Below are 21,133 nucleotides of genomic sequence, written 5' to 3' on the forward strand. Positions count from 1 at the left end.
GCAGGGGGCCGGGCCAGGGCCGCGCGAGGGGCGAGCGCGCCGGCGGGCCGGGCGGGACCGTAGCGGGAGCCGAGCCGGGACTGTCGCGCGGGCCGCGCCGGCGATGCCGCGCCCCCGGGCCGGGCTGTAGCGGGGCCGCGGCGGAGCGCGCGCCGGGCAGGCCGGACATGGAGGTGGTGGACGAGACGGAGGCGCTGCAGCGCTTCTTCGAAGGTGAGGGACCGCGGGCCGGCCGGGAGCGCGGCGGGGCGGGGGGGGGGGGGGGGGTGGGGGGGGGGGCGGCGCCCCCCCCTTCGTGCTGGGAACCCCCAGCCGATCTCCCCGGACACCGGGACCCCCAACTCTGCTTCGACCACGCTGGGACTCCCCAGAACGCTTCCTCTGGGCCGGGGTGGGGGGGGCCTCTCCGGGCGGGCTCCCAGGGCTGGGAGTCTCCTGGAGGTTACTGCCCACCTCCACCAAAGTTGGGCACCCCCTCCCGGTGCCCCCAGCACACAACTTCCTTGGAGCTGTGTCGCCTCCCATGCTTGGTCCTTCTTCATGCCTTCCAGGACCTGCAGTCCCCTCTAAAGTCTGACACCTCCCACCCCTAGTGCACTTCTCGAGTTTGGGGACCCTCCGCTGTGCTTCCCTGGAACCTCATACAGACCCAGACTTCCAGACCCCCTTTGAGGCCCGGACCCCAGCATGCCTTCTAGGATCTTCCATGCCTCTTAGGCTGGCACCCCAGCCCTCCCGCATGCCTTCCAGAGGTCAGGCCCCCTGCCTAGAGACTCAGGCCCATGTGTCCTTTTCAGGTGGACACCGTACCCCCAGCCTGACTCCTAGGAGCTGAGACCTCCCCACTGTGCTTCCCTGAGACTAGGACCCCCTTCAAGACTGTCACCCACCTTCTGCAAAGCTGCTCCCCCCCCAAGGCTGAAATTCCCCTCGAAGCAGCTACTACTCCCTTACTCAGGGCTCGGAACCCCTCCCCAGCATTCCTCCATGGGCTGGATTCCCCCCAACCCTGAAAGGCTTTCCCTGGGCTAGAACCTTCTCGAAGTCGGCAGCCCTGCTGCCAGCCACCTCCGCACTCTGAGACCCTCCCAAAGTGGTGAACTGCATCCTGCCAGCCCTCTGAGGCTCCTCGGGGCTGTTCCACCCACACCTGTCCCTGGAGCTATGCCTCCTCTGATTGTTGCCCCCCACCCCTGGAGTGACCTCACCCCCTCACCTCGACCCTGAGAGGACCCTTCCCAGGGTGGGGATCTAGACATCTACACACAATCTACGATGTTTTCTTCTACCCCTGCCCCCACCCCCCAACACACCCTCTGTGGTTTTGGAGGTCTGCTCCTACATCTACCCAGACCCCCCTCCCCTTTTCCTGGGTAGCCTCTGCACCTCCTCCAGGTCTTTCCCCCTCCTCCAGGGTGCTGGACGCTGGAGGAATGGGACAGAGTGTGGGAAGGGGGGGCAGAGGTGCAGGCAGACATCTCCCAGCCCACTCGGCTTCTCAGACCCTCACTGGAACATCTCGCCAGCCCCTCCGGCCCCTCCTGTGCTCCTCTCCACCAACCTGGGTAGTCAGGCCTCTGCCCCCACCCTCTGTCCCCAGCCCCTAAGCCCACAGCCTACTCCTCAGCGTGAACCTGCCCCTAGGGATGGGGCGGTCCACAGGGCACCACTGTGCTGGGGATGTTGGGCTACAGGGTGATAGATCACGGCCCAAGTTTCAAGCCTAGCACCCAGATACCTTTGGAGTCCGGGAGGGAGAGAGGAAGGCCTTCCTTTGCCTCAGTGTCTCCGTTTCTGTGACTTGGGGGAGGGGGCAGCCTTTGTCCACTCCTGCTTCCTGCATAGGTAAGGGCATCTCCTCCTCACTTCAGGATTCTGGACACCCTGGCAGACCCAGACCCCAAGAAATCAGGCTTGGACTAGATTAAATGGTTGATCCTGAGGTAGTTGGGCCATTTGAGGGTCCTAGGCAGTCCCCCCATCTGTCCCAGGGACTGTGGTTCTCCCTAGACACTGTTCATCCTTTATGAACCCTCAAGGGGCCTTATGGGGGCTGGGGGCCCCTGGAGAGGAGGGAAAGGGTACTGTTTTGGGGGTGCCCTGAGCCCACTAGATACCAAGGACGGCCATGGGCCAGGCCTCCTTGATTCCTGCAGATGTCCCCATGGGTCCTCTCCCCCAGGACCCTGCACGCAGGCAGAGCGGTGGGCCTGGCTCGCTCAGGCTCCCCATCTCCTGAGCCAAACTTTCCCTCCTGGCCGTGGGTGGGGGGTGGGGGCTGACGCCACAGCTCAGCCATGCGGCTGGCCTGGCGGGGAGGCTGTCCTGCTCCCTCCAGAGAGATAAGAGGAGACTCAAGAATGTCTGTGGGGAGCAGGGGGGGGGTGTGGGGCTGCCCGCTGAGGCGGGTGGAGGGAGCCAGGGGCTGGAGAAGGGTTCCCAGAGCCTGAGATGAGCGGGAAGGTGGGCCGGTGCTGCGGGCCAGGAGTCTTGGGGGCCACTTGGGAGGGGGGGGCCTGGCGGGGAGCAGGTATGCAGTGGTGTGGGGGGGGGACCTCAGGGCCAGGCCTCAGTGTGCTCATGAGTGCAAGTGTGAAAGCAAATGAGTGTCGTGCACGTGGCTATGTTGTTCCTGAACTCTCGCGCTTGGGGCTGGAACCTGAGTTCTCAGTCTGGTCCTCATTTGGCCTTGGTCACTCCCCGTGGACTGTGGGGACAGGGGCAGGGTCTATGCTTTCAGCTCGGGGCCAGAGATGGAAAAAGCCTTTGCTGAAGGGCGGGGGTGGATCGAGACCCCTTGTCTGCCATGGCCCACTCTCTAGGAACACCAGACCTATGTCCTGGCTCCTGCCCTGTGCAGTGGGCCAGGCTGTGCCCCACCCCGGGGTGGTGGGCTCGGGGCTAAGGCGCTTTGGGCCTCGGGTGGGAGGCTGGGACGGGGCGGCCCCCTCGAGGCTGGTACAGCCGGGCCCCCGTGACCGCCCTGCTAATCCCCTAGAAGGAGGCTCCGGCCGCCCGGATCGGCGGGCACAGGGCCTGCAGAGAGGGGACCCTCCAGGCAGGATGCCCTGGCTCCCGGCAGGTAACAGGGTCGTGGTGGCAGGTGCACTCCTCAGCATCTTGATTGGCCGGGGCCTTGGATTCCCAGAGCCTGGTCAGGGACGGGGGCAAGACGGCATCAGGGGAGCCCAACAGAACCTTAGAGGTTCCGGTACAGGCTCGGGCCCTGCCGCTGAGACCTTTGTGACCCTGTGCTGAGCTCTCACCCTTTCTGGACCCCTTTTCCTTACCTGCGAGACAGGAGGGGGTGGCAGAGGTCTTAATGATGCCTTCAGGTCTGATGAGCCTCGTCTCCCAACCCTGGGCAGGAGGGCCGTTTTAGAGCATGGAAGGTGGAGGGTGCTGACCCCTGGTTCCAGGGGCACCTGGGGCTTGGGGGAGCAGCGCCCGCCTCCTCCACCAAGAAAGCAGGTGCTGTGGAGGAAGCCTTGGAGATCTAGGGGAACTGGGCTTCCAGCAGGTGCTGAAAAGGCCACTGAGAGGTGGGGGGACCTCCACTTGGCCTCTAGAGCCCCACCAGGGCGTTTACTCCTTCCAGACCTGATGGGTGGCTTGGGCTGGTCACTTCCCTTCTTTGGCCTCATTTCTCCTCCTGGGGTAGGCAGGTGGATTGGACCAGACCCGGGGCTTCCAGTGAGGTTCTTTTTAGCCACCAAAGAAAGGCAAACTCATGGCCTCCTGATACACAGGGGGTGGGGGCGGCGGGGCTCCCCACAGCCCCCAGAGCACCGGGACCCTTGAGGTAGGGGCCGGCACTGGCCCCCTTTTCCAGGGGCCAAGACTCCGAGAGAAGGGACTTAGCCAGCATTAGTCAGAGCTGCCAAGCCCCCAGCTCTTTCCTCTGCCACCAGGGTCTTGGGGCAGGAAGCGTGGCCTTCCGGTGGGGACCAGCCTGTCTGCCTCCAGAGGGCAGGAGGAGGCCGCAGGGGGAGGCCACCTGACGATTTTTGGGAGAGGATGCCCACCCTGGACAGGAGTCTGGGGCTGAGTTGGGGTGTGTGATCGCATGGCCCTGTGCCCCATGTCAGCCTGTCTGTCTGTCTGTCTGTCTATGGTGCACCAAGGATGGTGGAAGGGTGGATGGGGAAGGCAGCTGGACCCCTAACTGTTGAGAAGATGAGATGGGGTGCCTTCTGGAGGAGTCTTGTCCCAGCCCTTCCTCCCCAGGTCCTGAGTCCAGCTGGAGGAGAAATAGTAGTGGGGGGTCTGACTCATCCCATGTTCCCGACACCCAGCACAGGGCACAGGGCGGCATGGGGCTGGGCGGGGAGGGGGGTGGGTAGGAAACGTTCTCAGGGTCATTGGAGGCAACAATGGCTATGTGAACAAAGGTGGGGTGGGGGGTGCACCCGAGGAAGCCATCTCTCTGGGAGGGCCTGGGGTCAGTGCAGGGGGTGGGGGTGGTGGCGGGGGAGGAGAAGGCTGTCTCCCACCTGCTTGCCTCAGGGCCTCTCCTGAGTCTGGGGGCATTGGCAGAGTGCCCCTTGGGGTCTTAGGCAGGGCCAAGCAGGGTGTTTGGGGGAAAGACAAGTAGGTCGCTCTGGGCAGAATGGCCTCCTCCTGGGGACCTGGCCCCCACTCTCTAACTCTCAAGGGCTTACAGGACTGGGGGGGCCCTGGCAGCTAAGGCTGCCGGGTAACAGCCCAGCAAGGCTGCTGATTGGCTGCTACCCTTGGACTTTGCCCTCTGATAAGAAGGGGAGCAGAAATCATTAACTGGATCATTAACCAGGGGGTGGCCCTGACCTACCCAGGCTGCCTGCCCTTCCTTCCCGCCTTCTTCCTCCTCACGGCCCCCTGTCTTGGGCCTCAGTTTCCCTCACAGCCTGGCTGTGTGTACGGGGCGGGGGGGGACTCCTCTCCCCTGTGAAAGTCTTCAGCCCCTGCTGCCACCGGGTATGGGTAGACCCTGGGTTGGCGGCAGGTGTCAGATATTTCATGGCCTTATGCACTCCCTGGAGCGCCAGTTTGGCTGCCTGCCCACAGTCCCTCTCCTGGGCAGATCTCTGCACTTCCTTGTGCCTCCACTTTCTCATCCTTAAAATGGGAATACAGTTGCAGCCCCAGCACCCAGTTCTCAGGGTTTCTGCGGGGATTGGGTAAACTGGGTGTTCTGAGGCCTGGTACAGTGCCCAGTGCGGTAATGCCCCAGAAACATCAGCCTGGATGGTGATTATTGTCCCATGGGGCTTGCACAGCCTCGTTCACCTGGCTCACGGCAGGTATTATGCCGCTCACTTCGAGGATGTATTGACCCACGGGGTAGGTCAGTGCCCCACCTTGGGCTGGGGCCTGTGGCCGGCGCTGTGTGCTTTGGGAAAGCCCTCACCCTCTCTGGGCTGCTTATGCCAAGGCTGGGGGGACCCCAGCAGCTTTATGGGGTACACTCTGCAGGCAGGGACCCAGCGTCCTGCGGGGCTGGCCCCGCGGGCTCCTGATGCCTGCTCCTGGTTCCTGCTGCCTCCAGCTGGGGCCCCACCCTGTCCCTCAGCGATGGGGAACTTGGGCCTCGGGGGCTGGTGGCAGGGGGAAGGGGCTGACTGTCCTTTGTCTTTACCTGCTGCACCCAGGCCAGAGGGTTTTGCATAAGTTGCCTCCTGGGAGTCCGGGGGCTCTGTGCAAGTATGGAGATGTCTCATGTCCAAGAGGGTGGTGCTGAGGCAGGAGAAAAAGGTGATGTGTCTTCCTCACTCAGGGCTGCCACAGCAGGGCCACAGTGGGACCCTGGGGCTCCTGTCACAGTTGGGTGCCGGCCTAGAGTGGGGCAGGGAGGGGGCCCCTGGAGTGCTGAGGGTCCCGAGCCACCACGGATGGCTGGGCTGGGTGACTTCCATTCAGCCCCTTGACCTCTCTGGGCCTCAGAGCCCTCCCTCAGAGGGTCAAGGCTATGTGCCGCGTGATGTGAGCAGTGAGACCCCTGGAGTGCCAAGGCCTGGACGGGGAGGGGAGAGAAGGGCAAAAGCCCGGCTTGGTAGGGGGCAGGCAGTTGGGTCCAGAGGCTCCACTGGCCTGGCCTATGGAGGCCCCAGGGCATCCTGTCCTCCGCCTGTCTCCAGGCTGCATCAGTGAGAAAGCACTGCCTGCCTCCGACCTGGGTCCCTCCAGCCCTCAGATGGGACAACCACAGCCTCTGTCCGTCTCTGGAGTTTCGGGACCCTTCCTCCCTCGGGGCCCTCCTTCACTCTCCTCTTCACCATCTCAGTCCCTGAGCTCTCTTGTCCCTCTGTGGTTTTCCCCTGTGGGGTCTGCGGCCTGGGGTAGGGGTAGCCGGGGGTCTGCGACACTGTCTCGGCTCTTCTGGATCCGGCTCCAGCCAGACCCAATCGGGAGGGCTGTTGGCCTGGGCCTGCCATTGGGTCAGTGAGCATTTGTGTGCATGAGCGTCCAAGTCTGGGAGGGGTGCCGACACGGGAACAAGCACAGGCATGCTTATGCCTCAGGGCCTTTGCACTGGCTCCCCGCTGCCTGGAATGCTCTTCCCAGATACCCCTGTGGCTCACCACCTTCCCATCTCGTCGCACTGAGGCCCTCCCTGACTGTCCTATTTAAAACTGCAACTCGTCCCAGCCCTCCTGCCACCCCCGCCCCTCTCTCTCTCTGCTTTATTTTCCCCGTAGCCTTTGTTACCTTCTGAAATGCTATGGATTTTTACCCCTCTATCTTGTCATCTGACTCTGCCTCCAGAAGGTCAGCTCCTCATGGGCAGGAGGTTTTGTTTTGTTCATTACTACAGCTCCAGAGCCAAGCATCGTGCCTGATGCATGGCATATCCTCAGTAATTGTTTGAATGAATGAATGAGCACATGTGTGTGTCCGCGTGGGGAGGGTATGCCACTCTGTGTGTGTGTGTGTACGTATACGATCGTGTTTGTCAGTGGGAGTGTGCCCTTGTGTACACACGTGTGTGTGTGGTGGGGGGACGTGCTGGTGTGTGAATACAGATAGACATGGGTAACCCTGGTAGAGACCTGCCCCCACCCCAAGCTGCGGGGTCTCTACTCTGCCCCTGTGGGGAGGGCCTTCCCCAGCCTGCCTGGCTTGGTCCCTGTATGACAGAGATGTGGCCGTCGGGTGGGAGCTCACTTGGCCCTGTAGCATCAGGGCTGGGGGCCCCCCAGAGCAAACTGAAGATCCCTGGGGACCAGTGTGGGTCCCCACAGAACACGTTGCAGCTTCTGGGCTCAGTTCTGTTGGACCTGGCTTGGGAACCTCTTGGGGCTCTGACTTCAGCCTTGTGTCGACCAGAGGACAGGGTGGTAGCTGTGTGGGGTCTAGGGGGGGACATAGCTACAGCCCAGGGGTGGCCAAAGATTCCAGGTCCCCTGGAGGAGATGGGGGTTCTTTTGCATTTTTGGCAAATAAAGGCAACCATGGCTCAGATTTAAGGGCCTGATGGCAGTGACTTAGGAGCCATATCCTTGTCATTCAGCCCCTAGCTAACTGGAGACTTGATGCAGAGATGCAAAGGATAGCTTGCAAAATCAAGCATCTGACCGGAAGGCATTTTGAGTGAGAAGGTCTGGTCACAGGTTGAAGCCTGAAGCGGGGACCGCTAGCAGTTACTACATTAATCATAGATCGTATTAATAAAGATAGAAAGTTCAAGCCGAAGGAGGTGAGAGCCTACTGTGCCCTGTCCCAGAGTGAACTAGTTTGGAGCGTGTCGATTAGCTCAGGCCATGTTAGGAAAGAAGCGATGGCACTGGGGGTCCGCTGTGATGGAGGAGATTGAGGAGGGGCTTCCAGAGCAGGGAGGAAGTCACAGGCTTACCCACCGGGGTAGTGGGTGGGGGGCTATAGCCAAGGCCTGGAGGCTGGACTTGGCTGTGTATATGCCAGAATAACAGTATGGTACCAGGCATGCGTCAGAGGGACTCGGGAGGAGGTCGGAGGCCCCCTCAGAGGCCCTCTGGAGCAGATATGCAGTCAGGTGGAGAGGCATGGGTGAGAGAGGTAGACCCTGGGCAGGAGAGGAGAGGGGAGCCCCAAGAGAGAAGGAAACAGCGATGAATGTTATTTGAGGAATGGCCTCTGGGGAGTGAGGAGCTTTCCCACCCTCTTGTTGAAGACTGAGGACCACTCCGTGAGGCAGGGATCCCTGCTTCCCTTGATAGAGAAGGAAGCTGAGGCGCAGGGAGGTCAGGTCACTTGCCAAAGGTCACATAATATTGAAGGGGGACCCACATTAGCTGCTAGGCCTCTTTGACCCTAGGAGTCCCCGAGGGCATCATGGGGGTGCTGGGTTGGGCAGTCCCCTGAACCCCTACCATCCTGGCTCCCAGCCGTGGCCTGGAGCCGGGGTGCCCTCAGATTCAGACGCCTGGGGTGGACACTCAGGGCGGAATGTGGGGAACAGACTTGGGCCCTGTCTGCCTCAGGTTCTGATCAGCTAGGCCTGGCCAGCATCCTTAGGCCCTGGCCTCCCCTGCCCACAGCCACGTGGCCGACGGGATTTCCGCCATGTTTGGGACATGAATTGACAAGTGCCCCATTGACGGGTGGGGGGGAGGTGTGGGCAGGGCACAAGCCTCCCACTGTGCCGGGTCCCCACCCTCCCCCCCGTTCCCTGGGACAATGGCTCAGACTCAGCCAGCAGCCACAGCTGGTGGGGGGGTGGTCATGAGCATGAGGAGGGGGAAGGGAGGAGTCCAGGGTGGAGGACCACCTGGGCCCCCACCCGCCCTCATCCCGCACCTGGCTTGTATCCCCTCGGTTCTTCTTCTGCCCAGCTGGGTGGCCTTAAAGCGGAGGAGGAGAGAAGAGAGGAGGGGGCTTCCTCTCCAGAGCCCCTATCCCAGCCTGCCTGGGACAGGGCAGTGTCTGGATCCTGTTAGAAGCAGGTAATAAAGGTCCTAATTAATGAGGAGCAGCTGGGGCGAGTAGCTCAGCGGGGCAGAGGCGGTACCTAGAGGGGCCCTGTCTAGCCCTGGACCCTGACCATAACACGGCCGGGTGGAGGTCCCCAGACCCAGGCAGGCCTGGTTCTAGTGCCCTGCATGCCACTTTGTTCATTCATTCCATGAACCTCAATTGTGTGCCTACTGTATGCTTAGATGCTTATATCCCAGAAAGTCGGAACAGGGCCGGGCTCATATCCCGGGTCCCACACCTGTAAACTTTGGGCAAGGCATTTATCCTTTCTGAGCCTGCTTCCTCATCTGTAAAACGGAGAACAAGAAAACCACCTGTCCTGTAGGGTTGTTATGGGAGTTAAATATGAGCCATATAGAGCGTGGGCACAGGGTGACCACTCGGTGAGTGAGCTGTGGGCAGCGGATGGGCAGGGGACAGACCCTCCGCCCGCCTGTGAGGGCTGTCCTAGGCAGCCGAGTAAGGAGCTGGATGAGAAAGGAGGCCGCCAGTCACGGGAATGGGAGTCAGAGGGCGCCTCTTGGAGAAACTTACATCTAAGCCCAGTGAATGGGAATGGGCTTCCTCCAGCAGAGGGAACAGCATGTGCAAAGGCCCTAGGACCGAGAGAGGTGCGGGGAGGGAACTGGTTAGGAGAGGAGGCTGGAGGAGGCAGGTAAGGGGACCACCGTGGACCTCCAGGAGGGCTCTGGTTATCCTGAGCAGTGGGAAGTTGTGGAAGGGTTTGAGGAGGGGCAGGTATCTGTTGTTGGCTCGAGGATGTTCCAGAGCTCTTTCTGGGAACAGTTGGGGAGAGGGGCCCCCCAAAATGTGCTGATGCCTTCATCAGCTGGGTTCCTGGGGGCTCTGCCCCAGCCTCAGGAATCTCTGGGCTCCGGCAAGCCCCCACCCCCACCCTGTCCTCCCAAATGTTTGATTAGAAGTTTCCAGTATGATTTCTGGGGCAGTCTGGTGGCATTTGCCTGGTGGCTGGACCCTTTAGGCTGAGCCGTGTGGGGAGAATGTCAGGCAGGCCTTGTGGGGTCCCAGAGAAGGAGAAGATGTGGGCTCAGGGTTCCTCAGGAGGCCCACCAACTACCCAAACCTTAGACTTCTTCCCCACCCCGCCCCAGTGGTTCCCTCCTCCCTCCTCTGTCCTCCCGTCCTCCCGGCCCCTGGCACGGGAGGGTCTCTCCTCCCCTCAACCACATCTGGTTCTCGTTAGGGTCTCCCAGGATGCCTCTGCCTGAGGCCCCCCTATCCCAAGGGAGGTGGGCAGGAGGATTAGGGGTGATTAGGAGTGCTCCTGGCCAGAGGAGGGGGAGGAGGGGAGGAGGGGGCCTGGCCTATTATAAATAGCAACACCATGACTCCATCACCCCATCATTCACTGTAGATTCCAAGTTCAGTCTCAAAAACCTGCAACATCAGCAGCCAGGGTGGGGGGTGGGTAATGCTCCAGTGCTCCCTCCCTCCCTATCCCCTGAGGAACCCCTCCTCCCCACTGCCAGCCCATAAGGTGGGGCAGCCCAGAATGGCCAGGAAGTCTCATCTACCACCAACCACACCTTCCCGCTTGGAGTCAGGCCCCTGTGCCTGGGTTTGAATCTCCTTGCTGTGTTGCCTTGGGCAAGAGACTTGACCTCTCTGAATAAAGCGGATGATGCTAATAATTGGGTGATCATCCTGTAAAGCCCTGAGAATAGTGCCGGGACCTGCTAGGCAGGCGCTCGGTCCGCCGGAGCTGCTGTCCTTATCGTTGTCCTCTTGTCATCATCACCATTCCCGACTAGGGCATGAAGAACCCGCGGGATGCCTTGCGTATAATAAACTCCTATGATTGTTAATGTCTTCGGCTCCCAAAGTGCCTGGCATACAGTAGGCATTCAATAAATGGGCTCTTTGGGTAACAGGGAAGGATGGGGTGGGGGCCAGGGCGTAGACGGGAATCCTAGAACCTTGATGTGCAGGCTGGTCATTCCCAGCTTGAGAAGCTTCTCTCGCCCTGGCCACACTGGGCCCTGCATGGCCACTGGCAGTGCTCGGTGGGTGTCCCTGGTTCCCGGCTGGGTGAGCCAGGGGTGGGGGCCAGCAGGAGGGCCTGTCCCAGGCAGCGCGTGACTCCTAGGAGGGCTTAGCCACTCATTAATCACCTAAGCGGGGCTCAGCATTCTTGAAATGCCGGCTGGGGCCAAGGAGGGGCCTGGGCCAGGGGCTCCTGGGGACCCCAGGGCTCTGGGTCTGTGAAGTGAGGACATCCACTCCGTTTGCTGAGCACCCATTATATGCGGGGCGCCTTACGTTCCTTAACTTGTTTCATAGTGAACACTGTAAAGTGTTAGCTGTTCATGTCCCCATTTTACTAATGAGGAGACTGAGGCTCAGAGAGGGTATGTGATCCGCTCAAGGTCACACAGCGGGCAGTAGGCAAGGCAGGACTTGTTCCTGGATCTTCCTGAGCTGTTCCCAGGGCTCGCCCGGGAGAAGGCATGAGGCGCAGACCCTAGGCTCACGGCACCAGGGGCCTGTGGGAGGGGTACCTCCTGCCTCAGGGGGGCTGGTCAGCCCAGGTCAGCAGCGTGGGTAGGGCCGTCCTCCATTATCGGGGCTGACGCATCTCCTACGTCAGCCCCCTTATCACCCCGCCCTCCTGCTCCCCCCTGCAAGGTGACCCTGGGAGGGGAAGGGCCAGTGCCTCCCCCTCTCCTCCCCTGCTTATGCCCAAGAGCACTGGGCTCCTTTTCTGTGAGCCCCTCCCCTTTGTGGGGCTGGGGCCAGCAGGGAAGGCCCAGGAGAGGGTGGTGGAGGAGCAGACCTCTGGCCGCCATCATTCCCTGCTGTGAGGCCAGGCAAGCCCTTACCTCTCTGGGCCCATTTCCTCCTCTGGAATACGAGGGCTGGGTACCCCAGCCCCCGTTATGGGGGCGACAAGCTATGCAGTAGGCTGAGCCGGGCACTTCTGATTCCATTCCCCACTCCGTCTCCATCTGCAGCTGGGGCCTGGGGTGCAGGAGGCTCCCCTGGCCACACGGCCCCCCCACCCCAGGACGTGTGATTCAGCCCAGCCCCGCATCGTGTTCCTGGGTGCCCAGCAGCTGGGCCATCTGGAGGGAGGCAGCGCAGGACAGAGTCATCGAGTCTGGGTCCAGCATTCAAGGGTGGTGGGCATCCACTGGGCACTCAGTTCAGTAAAGTACCTCAGTTTCTCCTCCCAGCCCCCCATAAGGCTTTGGAACGATGACCCCATTTTACAGACAAGAGGAAGGACTTGCTCATGTCACAGGAAATGGCTTGTCTGTCCCCGATCTGCGCTCTGGGCTCCTCCCCTCCTCAGAGACTCGGGGCAGGCTGGCAGGGGAGGGAAGCATCAACAGTGTGATGCCCCCTGGAGGGGCGTCAGGTGATAGGCACTGAAGGACTCTCCCTGGACATGGATACGCAGATCGGGAGGAGCCTGGGGGCATATGTTTTGGAGAGCCCGGCCTGGGGAGAGCTGCAGGGCAGGGCCCAGAGGCCTAGGGGTAGCTCACATCTGCCCCTCCCCTGCAGGCCACGACATCAACGGTGCCCTGGAGCCCTCCAACATAGACACCAGCATCCTGGAGGAGTACATCAGCAAGGAGGACGCCTCTGACCTGTGAGTGGCCCCGCCCCCACGCCCCTGGCCTCCACCTTTCACCTGGAAGGTGTCTGCGGCCCCAATCTGCAAGCTGCTCCCCCCGTCTCTTCCCATCCGCGGACTCCACGCAGCCTGGCAGGTGGGGGCCTGGGGAGGGGCTGGGGTCCTGGCTGGCGCTGAGCTGCTTCCTTTCTCCACAGCTGCTTCCCTGACATCTCGGCTCCAGCCAGCGCAGCCTCCTACCCCCACGGGCCGCCAGCGATCCCGGGCTCCAGCGGGGGCCACCACCTGAGCCCCCCCGGGGGCGGACCCTCCCCGGGGCGCCATGGCTCCCTCCCCGCCCCGAGCTACAGCTCCGCGCTCAACTGCAACAACAATGCTATGGCCAGTGCTCCCAAGCCCTTCCTGGGGGGCTCTGGGCCCCCCATCAAGGCCGAGCCCAAGGCTCCCTATGCCCCAGGGTGAGTGAGGGCGGGGAGTGTGGGGGGCAGGCGTGCGGGGTATGGGGGCTGGGGCCACGGCCTGGGAGGTGCTGGTGGTGGCCTGGCAGTGGTGACGGCTGCCCTGTGGGTAGGGAGGGTGGCTGAGGAGGGACTCGTGGCTTTGTCCCGAGGCCGTGGGCAGCCCCAGAAGATTCTGAGCAGGGGAGTGATGAGGGCTGACGTAAGTGCTAGAAAATTCTCTGACAGCTGTGTAAAGGGGATGGGAGGAGGTGAGCCTAGAGACCCGGCTACGTACCCACACGGATACACACAGGCGCCCACGTTGTACACACATACATCACTGCCCCAGGCCCATCCACTCCCGCATCTAGCTGCTCTTTGCTGGGGCCGCAGGGAGCTGGCTGATGGCACAGAAACAGGACCTGCAGCTCCCCCACCCAAGCCAGCCTCCCAGGCCCTTTCTCTCCTCTCTCCAAGGAGTCCACACCAGGGGCCCGGCTGTGACCGCAGGATGCAGGCGGTCAGCAGCCCAGCCAGACTCCGGGGCCGCCCACAGACCCGTGCTCATGAGGATAGGCAGGAACATGGGTCTGCTGGGTTCTGCAGAGGGGCAAGGAGAAAGTTCTGGGTTCCCCAGTGTGCGGAGCAGGAGAGCAGGGGACCCTGTCTTTGGGTAGAAGAATAGTAAGAGTGCTGGGGGCGTGATGCTGTCTACACAGCCTGGGTCTACCCCCAGCTCCAGCATTTGCAGGCCGCTGGCGTGATAACCCACCGCCTCGGTCAGGGCCTCAGCATCTGCGGCTGTGGAGTGAGCTCAAAATGCTTCCCCCTCCAGGATTGTGGAAATAAGGGGAGGAAGCTCAGAGCAAGTGCGGGGGGGGGGGGGCAACGGGGGCCAGCTCCTGGCTTACTGGGGGAGGCCCGCGGGGCCAAGCTGGGGTGTTAGGGGTGCGCTTTCGCTGTGGAGGGCAGACATCCGGCCGAGAGGCTGTCCCTGAGCCCAGACCCCGAAGGGCAAAGACCGAGGACGAACACAGGAGGAGCACCTGCCTGCTGCAGGACCCTGTGGCTCTCTTCGTGAACGCTCATCGAGCCTCTGCAGTAAGCAGCTCCTGGGAGATCCCAGAACCAGCTGGCCTGCCAGTGAAGCCGTGCTGCCCCTTGGCGGGATTCGAAAGGCACACCGAGGCCATTTCTCAGGGAGGGAAGGGGCTTGCCCAGAGGCACACAGAGACCGTGTGGCCCAGGCTGTCCCCCCGGGAGGGACCCAGGGCCCTTCACCGCCCCTGCGCCTGCCAGACCCTGTTCTAGGAGCCAAACGAGACAAACACGTCCCTCCTGAGGTGGATCCTGCAGGCCGGTTGGGGAGGGACTTATTAATCAAAAAATCACCAAATCGAGGACTAATGAGCAGCAGGAGTCGTGGGGAAGGAACACAAGGTCCCACGGACTGGAGACATTTCACTGCAGGGACCAGAGGGTGTGCGGGACCTTTACACACCGGAAAACCCAACGGCCACTGTACAGAAAGCAGGCAGGAGCTGGTGGGCGCAGGGCAGAGGCCCCAGGCAGCCCTCGGGGACCTTGAGGGCTGCAGAGGATCGGGTCTCTGTTGCCTTTTCTGTTATTCTCACACAGCCTGGGGGGGCTGGGTGGGTGGCTCATCCAGGGGAGCGTGAGGACTCTGGAATCAGCCCAGGGCCGTGTCCATGAGGGCTCGGCTGCCTGGGCACGGTGGCAGGCAGTCTCTCCAGATGTGGGGACCAGGACGGCCAGAGAGCTGGGTCCCTGCTTGGCCGCAGCCTCCCCTCACCGGGCGAACGCAGGGTTCACGCAGGACGTGTTGATCTCTCAGGGTTGAGTTTGTTCTTTTGCCTGAACCGCTGATAAAACAAAACCGGCAAGAAAAAAATACACCCCGACCTGGTGGGGCTGGCTCCCTGCCCAGCCCATACCTGCCCCTGGTGGGGCGGCCCAGCCTCCTAGAGCCCCCGAGAGCTCTCCCCTAGAGTTTCTAAAAAGTGGGGCTTCAGTGGGTGTGGGAAGCGAGGAGCAGGCCTGGCCCCTGCTCCTTGAATCTCTGTGCCATCCCTGTGTCCTTGAATCCCTGTGCCATCATTAGGGACACTGGTTCCTGGTCCCCAAGCGCCCGGTAGGTCTGAGGGGATGCTGGGCAGGAGCCCAAGGCCCACCACCTACAGCTCAGCCCCAGGCCCTGCCTGGCACCCCAAGGTGGCTCATACAGAGAAATTCCCCTGAAGGGGGGAGTGAGGGGACCTCAGGGCCTGCAGCGTCTGTGGTCTCCCGGCCGCGGCCCCACAGACGAGCTGCCCGCCCAACAGCCCCTTCTTCCTGCTCCTGCAGCACGTTGCCGGATTCTCCCCCAGACTCGGGCTCCGAGGCCTACTCCCCCCAGCAGGTGAATGGTGAGTCCAGCGGGCACCGCCCTCCCCCTCCGGGGTTTGGGCAAGTGGTTGGGGCGGCCTTATCGGGGAGGGAGGGAGCGAGGGAGGGAGGGGGCCAGCGGCCGCCCAACAGGCCCAGATTATCGCTGGTCAAATACTCCCCGGTGCTGGCTATTGTTTTCCCACGGGCGGGTGGGGAGCCTGGCCCTGCCTCTGAGCAAGTGTCCCTGCTGGTGATGCCACCCGCCTGCCCGCCTGCGCCATCATGGACGCGCCCTTCGGCGGTAAGTGGACGGCTGGGGAAGGCTGTGGGTGCAGCCCGAGTACAGGCCTGGCTGGCCTCCTGGGCCCACCTCCCCTGGTGGGGGGGTGCCAGGGGTGCAGCGGCCCCCAGGTGGCCCAAAGCAGAAGGATCTCGGGCAGCTGGCTCCCCACAGCCCAGAGAGGGGTCAAGAGTTCTGTTTATCTTACCAAAAACATTTCTGGAATGCCTCCTGGGGAACAAAGGGAGCTGGGGGGCTGGCCCCTGGGAGCCCGCTAGAGGGGCTGCGGGATGGAGGAGGGCTGCTGCAGGACTGTGCTGGGGGTCCCCGAGAGACTCCTTCCTGAGGCCCGGAGGAGGACCAGGCCTGAGAGGGGCTGGGGGAGGACGCTGGGATGCGGGGGCCTTCCCCCAGGAGCTGGGCAGCCGGGCCTGGGGGGAAGGAGCCGGTTAGGATGGCGGCGGGGTGGGAGAGAAGCTGCCCACCCCCTGGACAGGGGCTTGTCTCCCTGCCGGGGCCTCTAGTGGCCAGCCTCAGGCTGCCCAGCCCTCCTCCCACGTGGGTTGGTGGGAGGGCAGCCCCCCCCCGGGGGCTTGTCTCAGGAGAAGGTGGGAAACCCTGTGCCCGGGAACCCGAGTGATGTAGGTCTCTGATGCCTACCCCCCCATCTCTCCCGCAGACCCCCATCTCCTGCGCACCATAACCCCTGAGACCCTGTGCCACGTGGGAGTGCCCTCCCGCCTGGAGCACCCGCCTCCACCTCCGGCCCACCTCCCAGGCCCCCCGCCGCCCCCGCCACCCCCACCTCACTACCCTGTCCTGCAACGGGATCTGTACATGAAGACCGAGCCCCCGATGCCCCCTTATGCTGCCATGGGACAGGGGCTCGTGCCCAGCGATCTCCACCACACGCAGCAGTCCCAGATGCTGCACCAGCTGCTGCAGCAGCATGGAGCTGAGTAAGACTGGGCAGGTGGGCTCGGGGGTGGGGGGCCAGGGCAGCGGCAGGTGGGACAGAGATGGACGTGGGGACCGGGATGAGCCAGGAGGGCAGAAGGCTCTGCCCCCAGGAGACGGGGGTCAGCACGTGTATACGGGTGTGCCCACCCAGCAGCCAGATAGCCCTGGCCAGATGCTTCCGACTACCTTATTTGGTGAGCATGGCCACCCCCATTGCCCAGATAGGTAAACTGGGGCTCCCAGGGGGAGGAAATGCTTGTCCGGGTCATGGAACCAGGAAGGGGCAGAGCCAGGACTTGAACCGCGGGCCTGTGCCTTTCCCCAGACACCAGTGACTTCCTAACCTTCTCACGAAGTCTGGGGGCTCTGGAGGAAGTTCTAGCTATGGACCCAAGCTCCCCCTCTGACTCCAGCCAGGAGAATTGTCCTTTTATCTGTTTGTTTGACACATCGAGATGTCATGAAAGGTTTAGTTCAGGGCAAGACTCCACAGCCTCCTCCCCAAGAAGCTCTCCTTCTCAGCCTTGGTGGCCCACGCCCCCTGGAGCTTGTTTCCAGCCTCGGAGGCTGCTCTCCGTGGAGCCCCCACTATAAAGGGTGGCCCTGAGAATGACACCCCAGGGAAGGGACCGGCTTGTTCCCTTCCACAAACGATTCGGGGCACTCTGTGCGCCAGGCCCATGGCTGGGCCTGATGGGACACACAGATAAGTCAGGTGTGGCTCCTGCCCCCCGGGTTCCATGAGCTGCAGGGGTAGAGATGAGTGACAGAAGCAGAGAATGGCATTACAGAGCGATGGGGCAGCACTGAGGAGGTAAAGCCCAGCGGCTTTTTGGAGGAGGTGTCCTCTGGATTGGGCATATCCTGCTGAAACGGGGTGAAGAGGGAAAGGGGGCTACTGCCCAGGGGGGAGGGGGCTCAGGAAGAGCCAGCCCCCCATGGCACGCCTCTGTGTCACCCCCAGGCTCCCCACACACCCCTCCAAGAAGAGGAAGCACTCCGAATCACCTCCCAACACCCTCAATGCCCAGATGCTGAATGGAATGATCAAACAGGAGCCTGGGACAGCAACGACCCTGCCCCCACACCCAGCTCGAGCCCCATCCCCACCCTGGCCTCCCCAGGGCCCCCTCTCACCCGGCTCCGGCTCCTTGCCCCTCAGCATTGCCCGGGTCCAGACACCACCTTGGCACCCGCCAGGGGCACCCTCACCAGGTATGTGCCTGGCCTGCTGGAGCTCACAGCGAGCCAGCTCCCCTTGAGGTGGGGGCGTGGGGCCCAGGGCCCACGTGGCTGCTTCCTCCCTCCAGGTCTCCTGCAGGACAATGATAGCCTCAGTGGCTCCTACCTGGACCCCAACTACCAGTCCATCAAGTGGCAACCACATCAGCAGAACAAGTGGGCCACGCTGTACGACGCGAACTACAAGGAGCTGTGAGTGCCCCGCCCCACCCCTGCCACCACATCCGGGGACGTCCCTGGTGTCGGGGTCCCAGAGCAGGGCCTGGGAGCACACTGGGCACCACGTGGGCCCGGGTTACAGGAGAGCAGCAGGCTCGGGTCAAAACTAGGACAGGCCCTCGGGGTTCCCGACTTGTGGGCCTGCCCCAGGCCTCCTTAAGGAGGTGGTGCCTGTCAGGGAGGGGCCAGTGGGAGCCTAGGCAGGGAGAAGTGGGTGGCTCCTCCTCCCCCACTCCTTCGGCATTCCAGGAAGGTAGCAGGAAGCTGTGTTGGCAGGGCCCTTCCAGCAGCCCCCTCCCTGGAAGGGAGGGACGAGGGGGTGGGGGAGGACAGGGCTGTCCGGGCATTCCTAGCTCTCCCTCAGCACCCACCCATGTGGATTCAGCCTCCTGGGACCAGGCCAGGAGCACTGTGGGACCACTCCCCTCACTCCTGCAGAAGTCCGGTGGGCGTGGGAGGGTGGCTCACCGACTCCCTTTGGGCATTGCCAGGCCTGGGTGGGCTGGCTGAGAACGGCGTCCTGGAGTTGGGCGCCCCAGGCTGTGCGGCTGAAGCCCTTAGCCAGAAGCCCTCGGGGCTGGGGGGGATCCAGCTGCTGTCGTGGCTGAAGGATCCCCTGAGGCCCTGTGAGGATGGGGGGAGAGGTCTTCAAGGATCCCACCCTTGTGACCTGGGGAGGACCCCCCCCCCCACTCTTATCACCATGCTTTCCAGGCCAGCCCTGCCATCTCAGGCCCCAAGGCCAGGAAGCTGGCAGCTGAGGCTCCCAGTGTGGCCCATGTATTTCCTGGGTGTTCCCCTGGGGCAGGCAGGTGGTTGGAGCCCCAGGCCTTTCTGTAGATGTTAGCCAGGCCCCCAAGCCTTTTCCCCCAAGTGTGGAATCATTCTCTGCCCATCTTCCTCCAGGCAGGCCCTGGGCACTGGGGGCACTGCTTTGTGCCTGGGGACCTGGGTGAGAATGAGCCAACAGTTGCCCCCTTTCCCGCCGCCCGGAGGTCCCCCAAAGGATCCATACTTGGAATCCTTGCCCAGCCACAGATGGGTAAATGGAGGCTGCGTCTACGCTGCCCAGAGTGCCCCTCTCCCCACCTGGGCAGATGGAGGAGTCAGAATGAGGACTTTGGGGGCTTGAGCAAGCCAGCAGGCCGGGGCTGGGCCAGTCCCGAGCCGGCGCCTGGTTCCACCGTTTCCATGGCAACCAGCTGTCAGGCCAGTGAAGCTCTGCAGATGCACCCCCTCTCACCCCATCTCCTGTGAGGGAGGGGGCTTCGGGCAGCCTTCTGGGAAGGAGCCAAGGGTGAGGAGGGGCCGTCAAGCCCCCTCCTCAGGAGTTCACTCCCCTCTGGTGGGCCTCAGGGGTCTTGCCCTTCCTCCCCCCATCACCAGGGTGGGCTGGGCCCAGCCACATAGAGGAAGGAATATTGGCTGAAGAGTTGGCAGACCTGAGCTCAAATCCTTCCGGGGACTCAGTTTTCATTTCTGAGAAGTGGGGGGCAGCCCCGTGAGTGGTCTGAGGATTGGGGGGTGGCGGTGGGGACTGGGTAGGAAATCGCTTTGCAATGCAGGCATGGGGGAGGGACGTCCCAGGCCTGGCTTTGGTGGGGGGGCCTCTGGTGAGTACCCTCGCCTGCCCCCAGGCCCATGCTCACCTACCGCGTGGACGCTGACAAGGGCTTCAACTTCTCGGTGGGCGACGACGCGTTCGTGTGCCAGAAGAAGAACCACTTCCAGGTCACCGTATACATTGGCATGCTGGGCGAGCCCAAGTACGTCAAGACGCCTGAGGGCCTCAAGCCCCTCGACTGCTTCTACCTGAAACTGCACGGAGTGAAGGCAGGTTTGGGGGCTCAGCCAGGAGGGGAGGGGAGCCAGGAATGCTTGGGGACCTGAACGACCCCAAGGCAAAGTGAGTGTACCTACACCCCAACCGTCAGCCTCCTCAGCCCCCTTCTCAGCTGTGCTTCCTGATTCCTTCTCTGCCCGGTGACCCCAAATCTATACCCCCAGCCCAGACCCTTCTCCTGACCCCTATGTCGGCTTAGATCCCAGCCCCAAATGAGCTCCCTGTCAGCCTGCCCCTCCGTCGGGGCCCCCCACTCAGGGAGTAGGGCTCCAGGGTGCTGGTCACCCAAGCCATCCATCCAAGGGCCCACTTGCCCCCACCTCATCATCATGCACCAGGCCTGGCCCACCTCCTCTCTCTTCTCTCCTCTGCCTCTCCCTGGCCCCGACCACACCCCCACTTCGTCTAAGTGACCACAGCAGCTTCCACGGGGGCCACCAGCTCACGCTCCCCCTGAGACACCAGCGGGCACGACACTTGCCATTCTTCCAGAGCTCCTGGTGCCCTCCAGCAAAGCCTTGACTTCCGAGCTTAGCCCACGAGCCCTTCCCTCCAGCCCTGCCTCTCGTTGTGCCCCAGACGGGTTATGCCCATTCACAGGCCCCGCTTTCCCGAGGCAGCTCCCCTCCTCTGGGACACCCTGAGAACGCCCCTTCCATCCCTCCTCCCCTGGCCTTCCCATTCACTCTGCTACAGTCCTCGGCCCTTGGGGACACCTGCCCTGAGGTTCCTCCCCTGGGGCCCCTCTAGCCCCAGCCTCGGAGTGGCTGATTTGGAGCCTGCGAGCTCCCTGGGGGCATGGCTGCGTGGGTGTCCTCCATTGCCTTGCCGGGAGCTGGAGCCTGGTGCCTTGGCGTGGCTCAGCCGCTGCTCATGGAGGGGCCGCGGGGACGGGGGTGGGGGCCGCGTGTCCGTGCAATGCGTGAGTGGGTGCATGTGGAGCTGGGAGAGCCATGTGACTGTCTGTGCCCTCACTGAGGGGAGGGCCTCGCCTCCAGTTCCCGGGGAGCTCGGGCTGGGCCAGGCCCGGGCTGAGCGGCTAAAGGGTGGCAGAACCAGGCGGGGTCCCCGGCCCTCATGGGCCACCGGCCTCTGCTTCTCCCCCAGCTGGAGGCCCTGAACCAGTCCATCAACATCGAGCAGTCACAGTCGGACCGGAGCAAGCGGCCCTTTAACCCTGTCACGTGAGTGTCAACCCTGCGGGTGGGGGTCCCCGGGTGGGCTGGCCC

The 21,133-nt window shown here is 62.9% G+C and overlaps 1 protein-coding gene across 1 annotated transcript in view; it reads left to right on the top strand.

The window, feature by feature from the left end:
• The first annotated feature begins 101 nt into the window (after nucleotides 1–101).
• Nucleotides 102–21,133, top strand: part of MYRF (myelin regulatory factor) — a 31,011-nt gene continuing 9,979 nt past the window's right edge. Inside the window, exons 1-9 of the mRNA XM_035012985.1 lie at nucleotides 102–213; nucleotides 12,460–12,547; nucleotides 12,730–12,990; nucleotides 15,337–15,398; nucleotides 16,320–16,599; nucleotides 17,565–17,815; nucleotides 17,911–18,034; nucleotides 19,699–19,894; nucleotides 21,012–21,088. Coding sequence (XP_034868876.1) covers nucleotides 168–213; nucleotides 12,460–12,547; nucleotides 12,730–12,990; nucleotides 15,337–15,398; nucleotides 16,320–16,599; nucleotides 17,565–17,815; nucleotides 17,911–18,034; nucleotides 19,699–19,894; nucleotides 21,012–21,088 — 1,385 coding nt within the window. The 5' untranslated portion in view covers nucleotides 102–167. The remainder of the gene's footprint in view (nucleotides 214–12,459; nucleotides 12,548–12,729; nucleotides 12,991–15,336; nucleotides 15,399–16,319; nucleotides 16,600–17,564; nucleotides 17,816–17,910; nucleotides 18,035–19,698; nucleotides 19,895–21,011; nucleotides 21,089–21,133) is intronic.

The sequence above is a fragment of the Mirounga leonina genome, unplaced genomic scaffold, assembly GCF_011800145.1.
Source record: "Mirounga leonina isolate KUSES-001 unplaced genomic scaffold, KU_Mleo_1.0 Mir_166, whole genome shotgun sequence".
NCBI lineage: Eukaryota > Metazoa > Chordata > Mammalia > Carnivora > Phocidae > Mirounga > Mirounga leonina.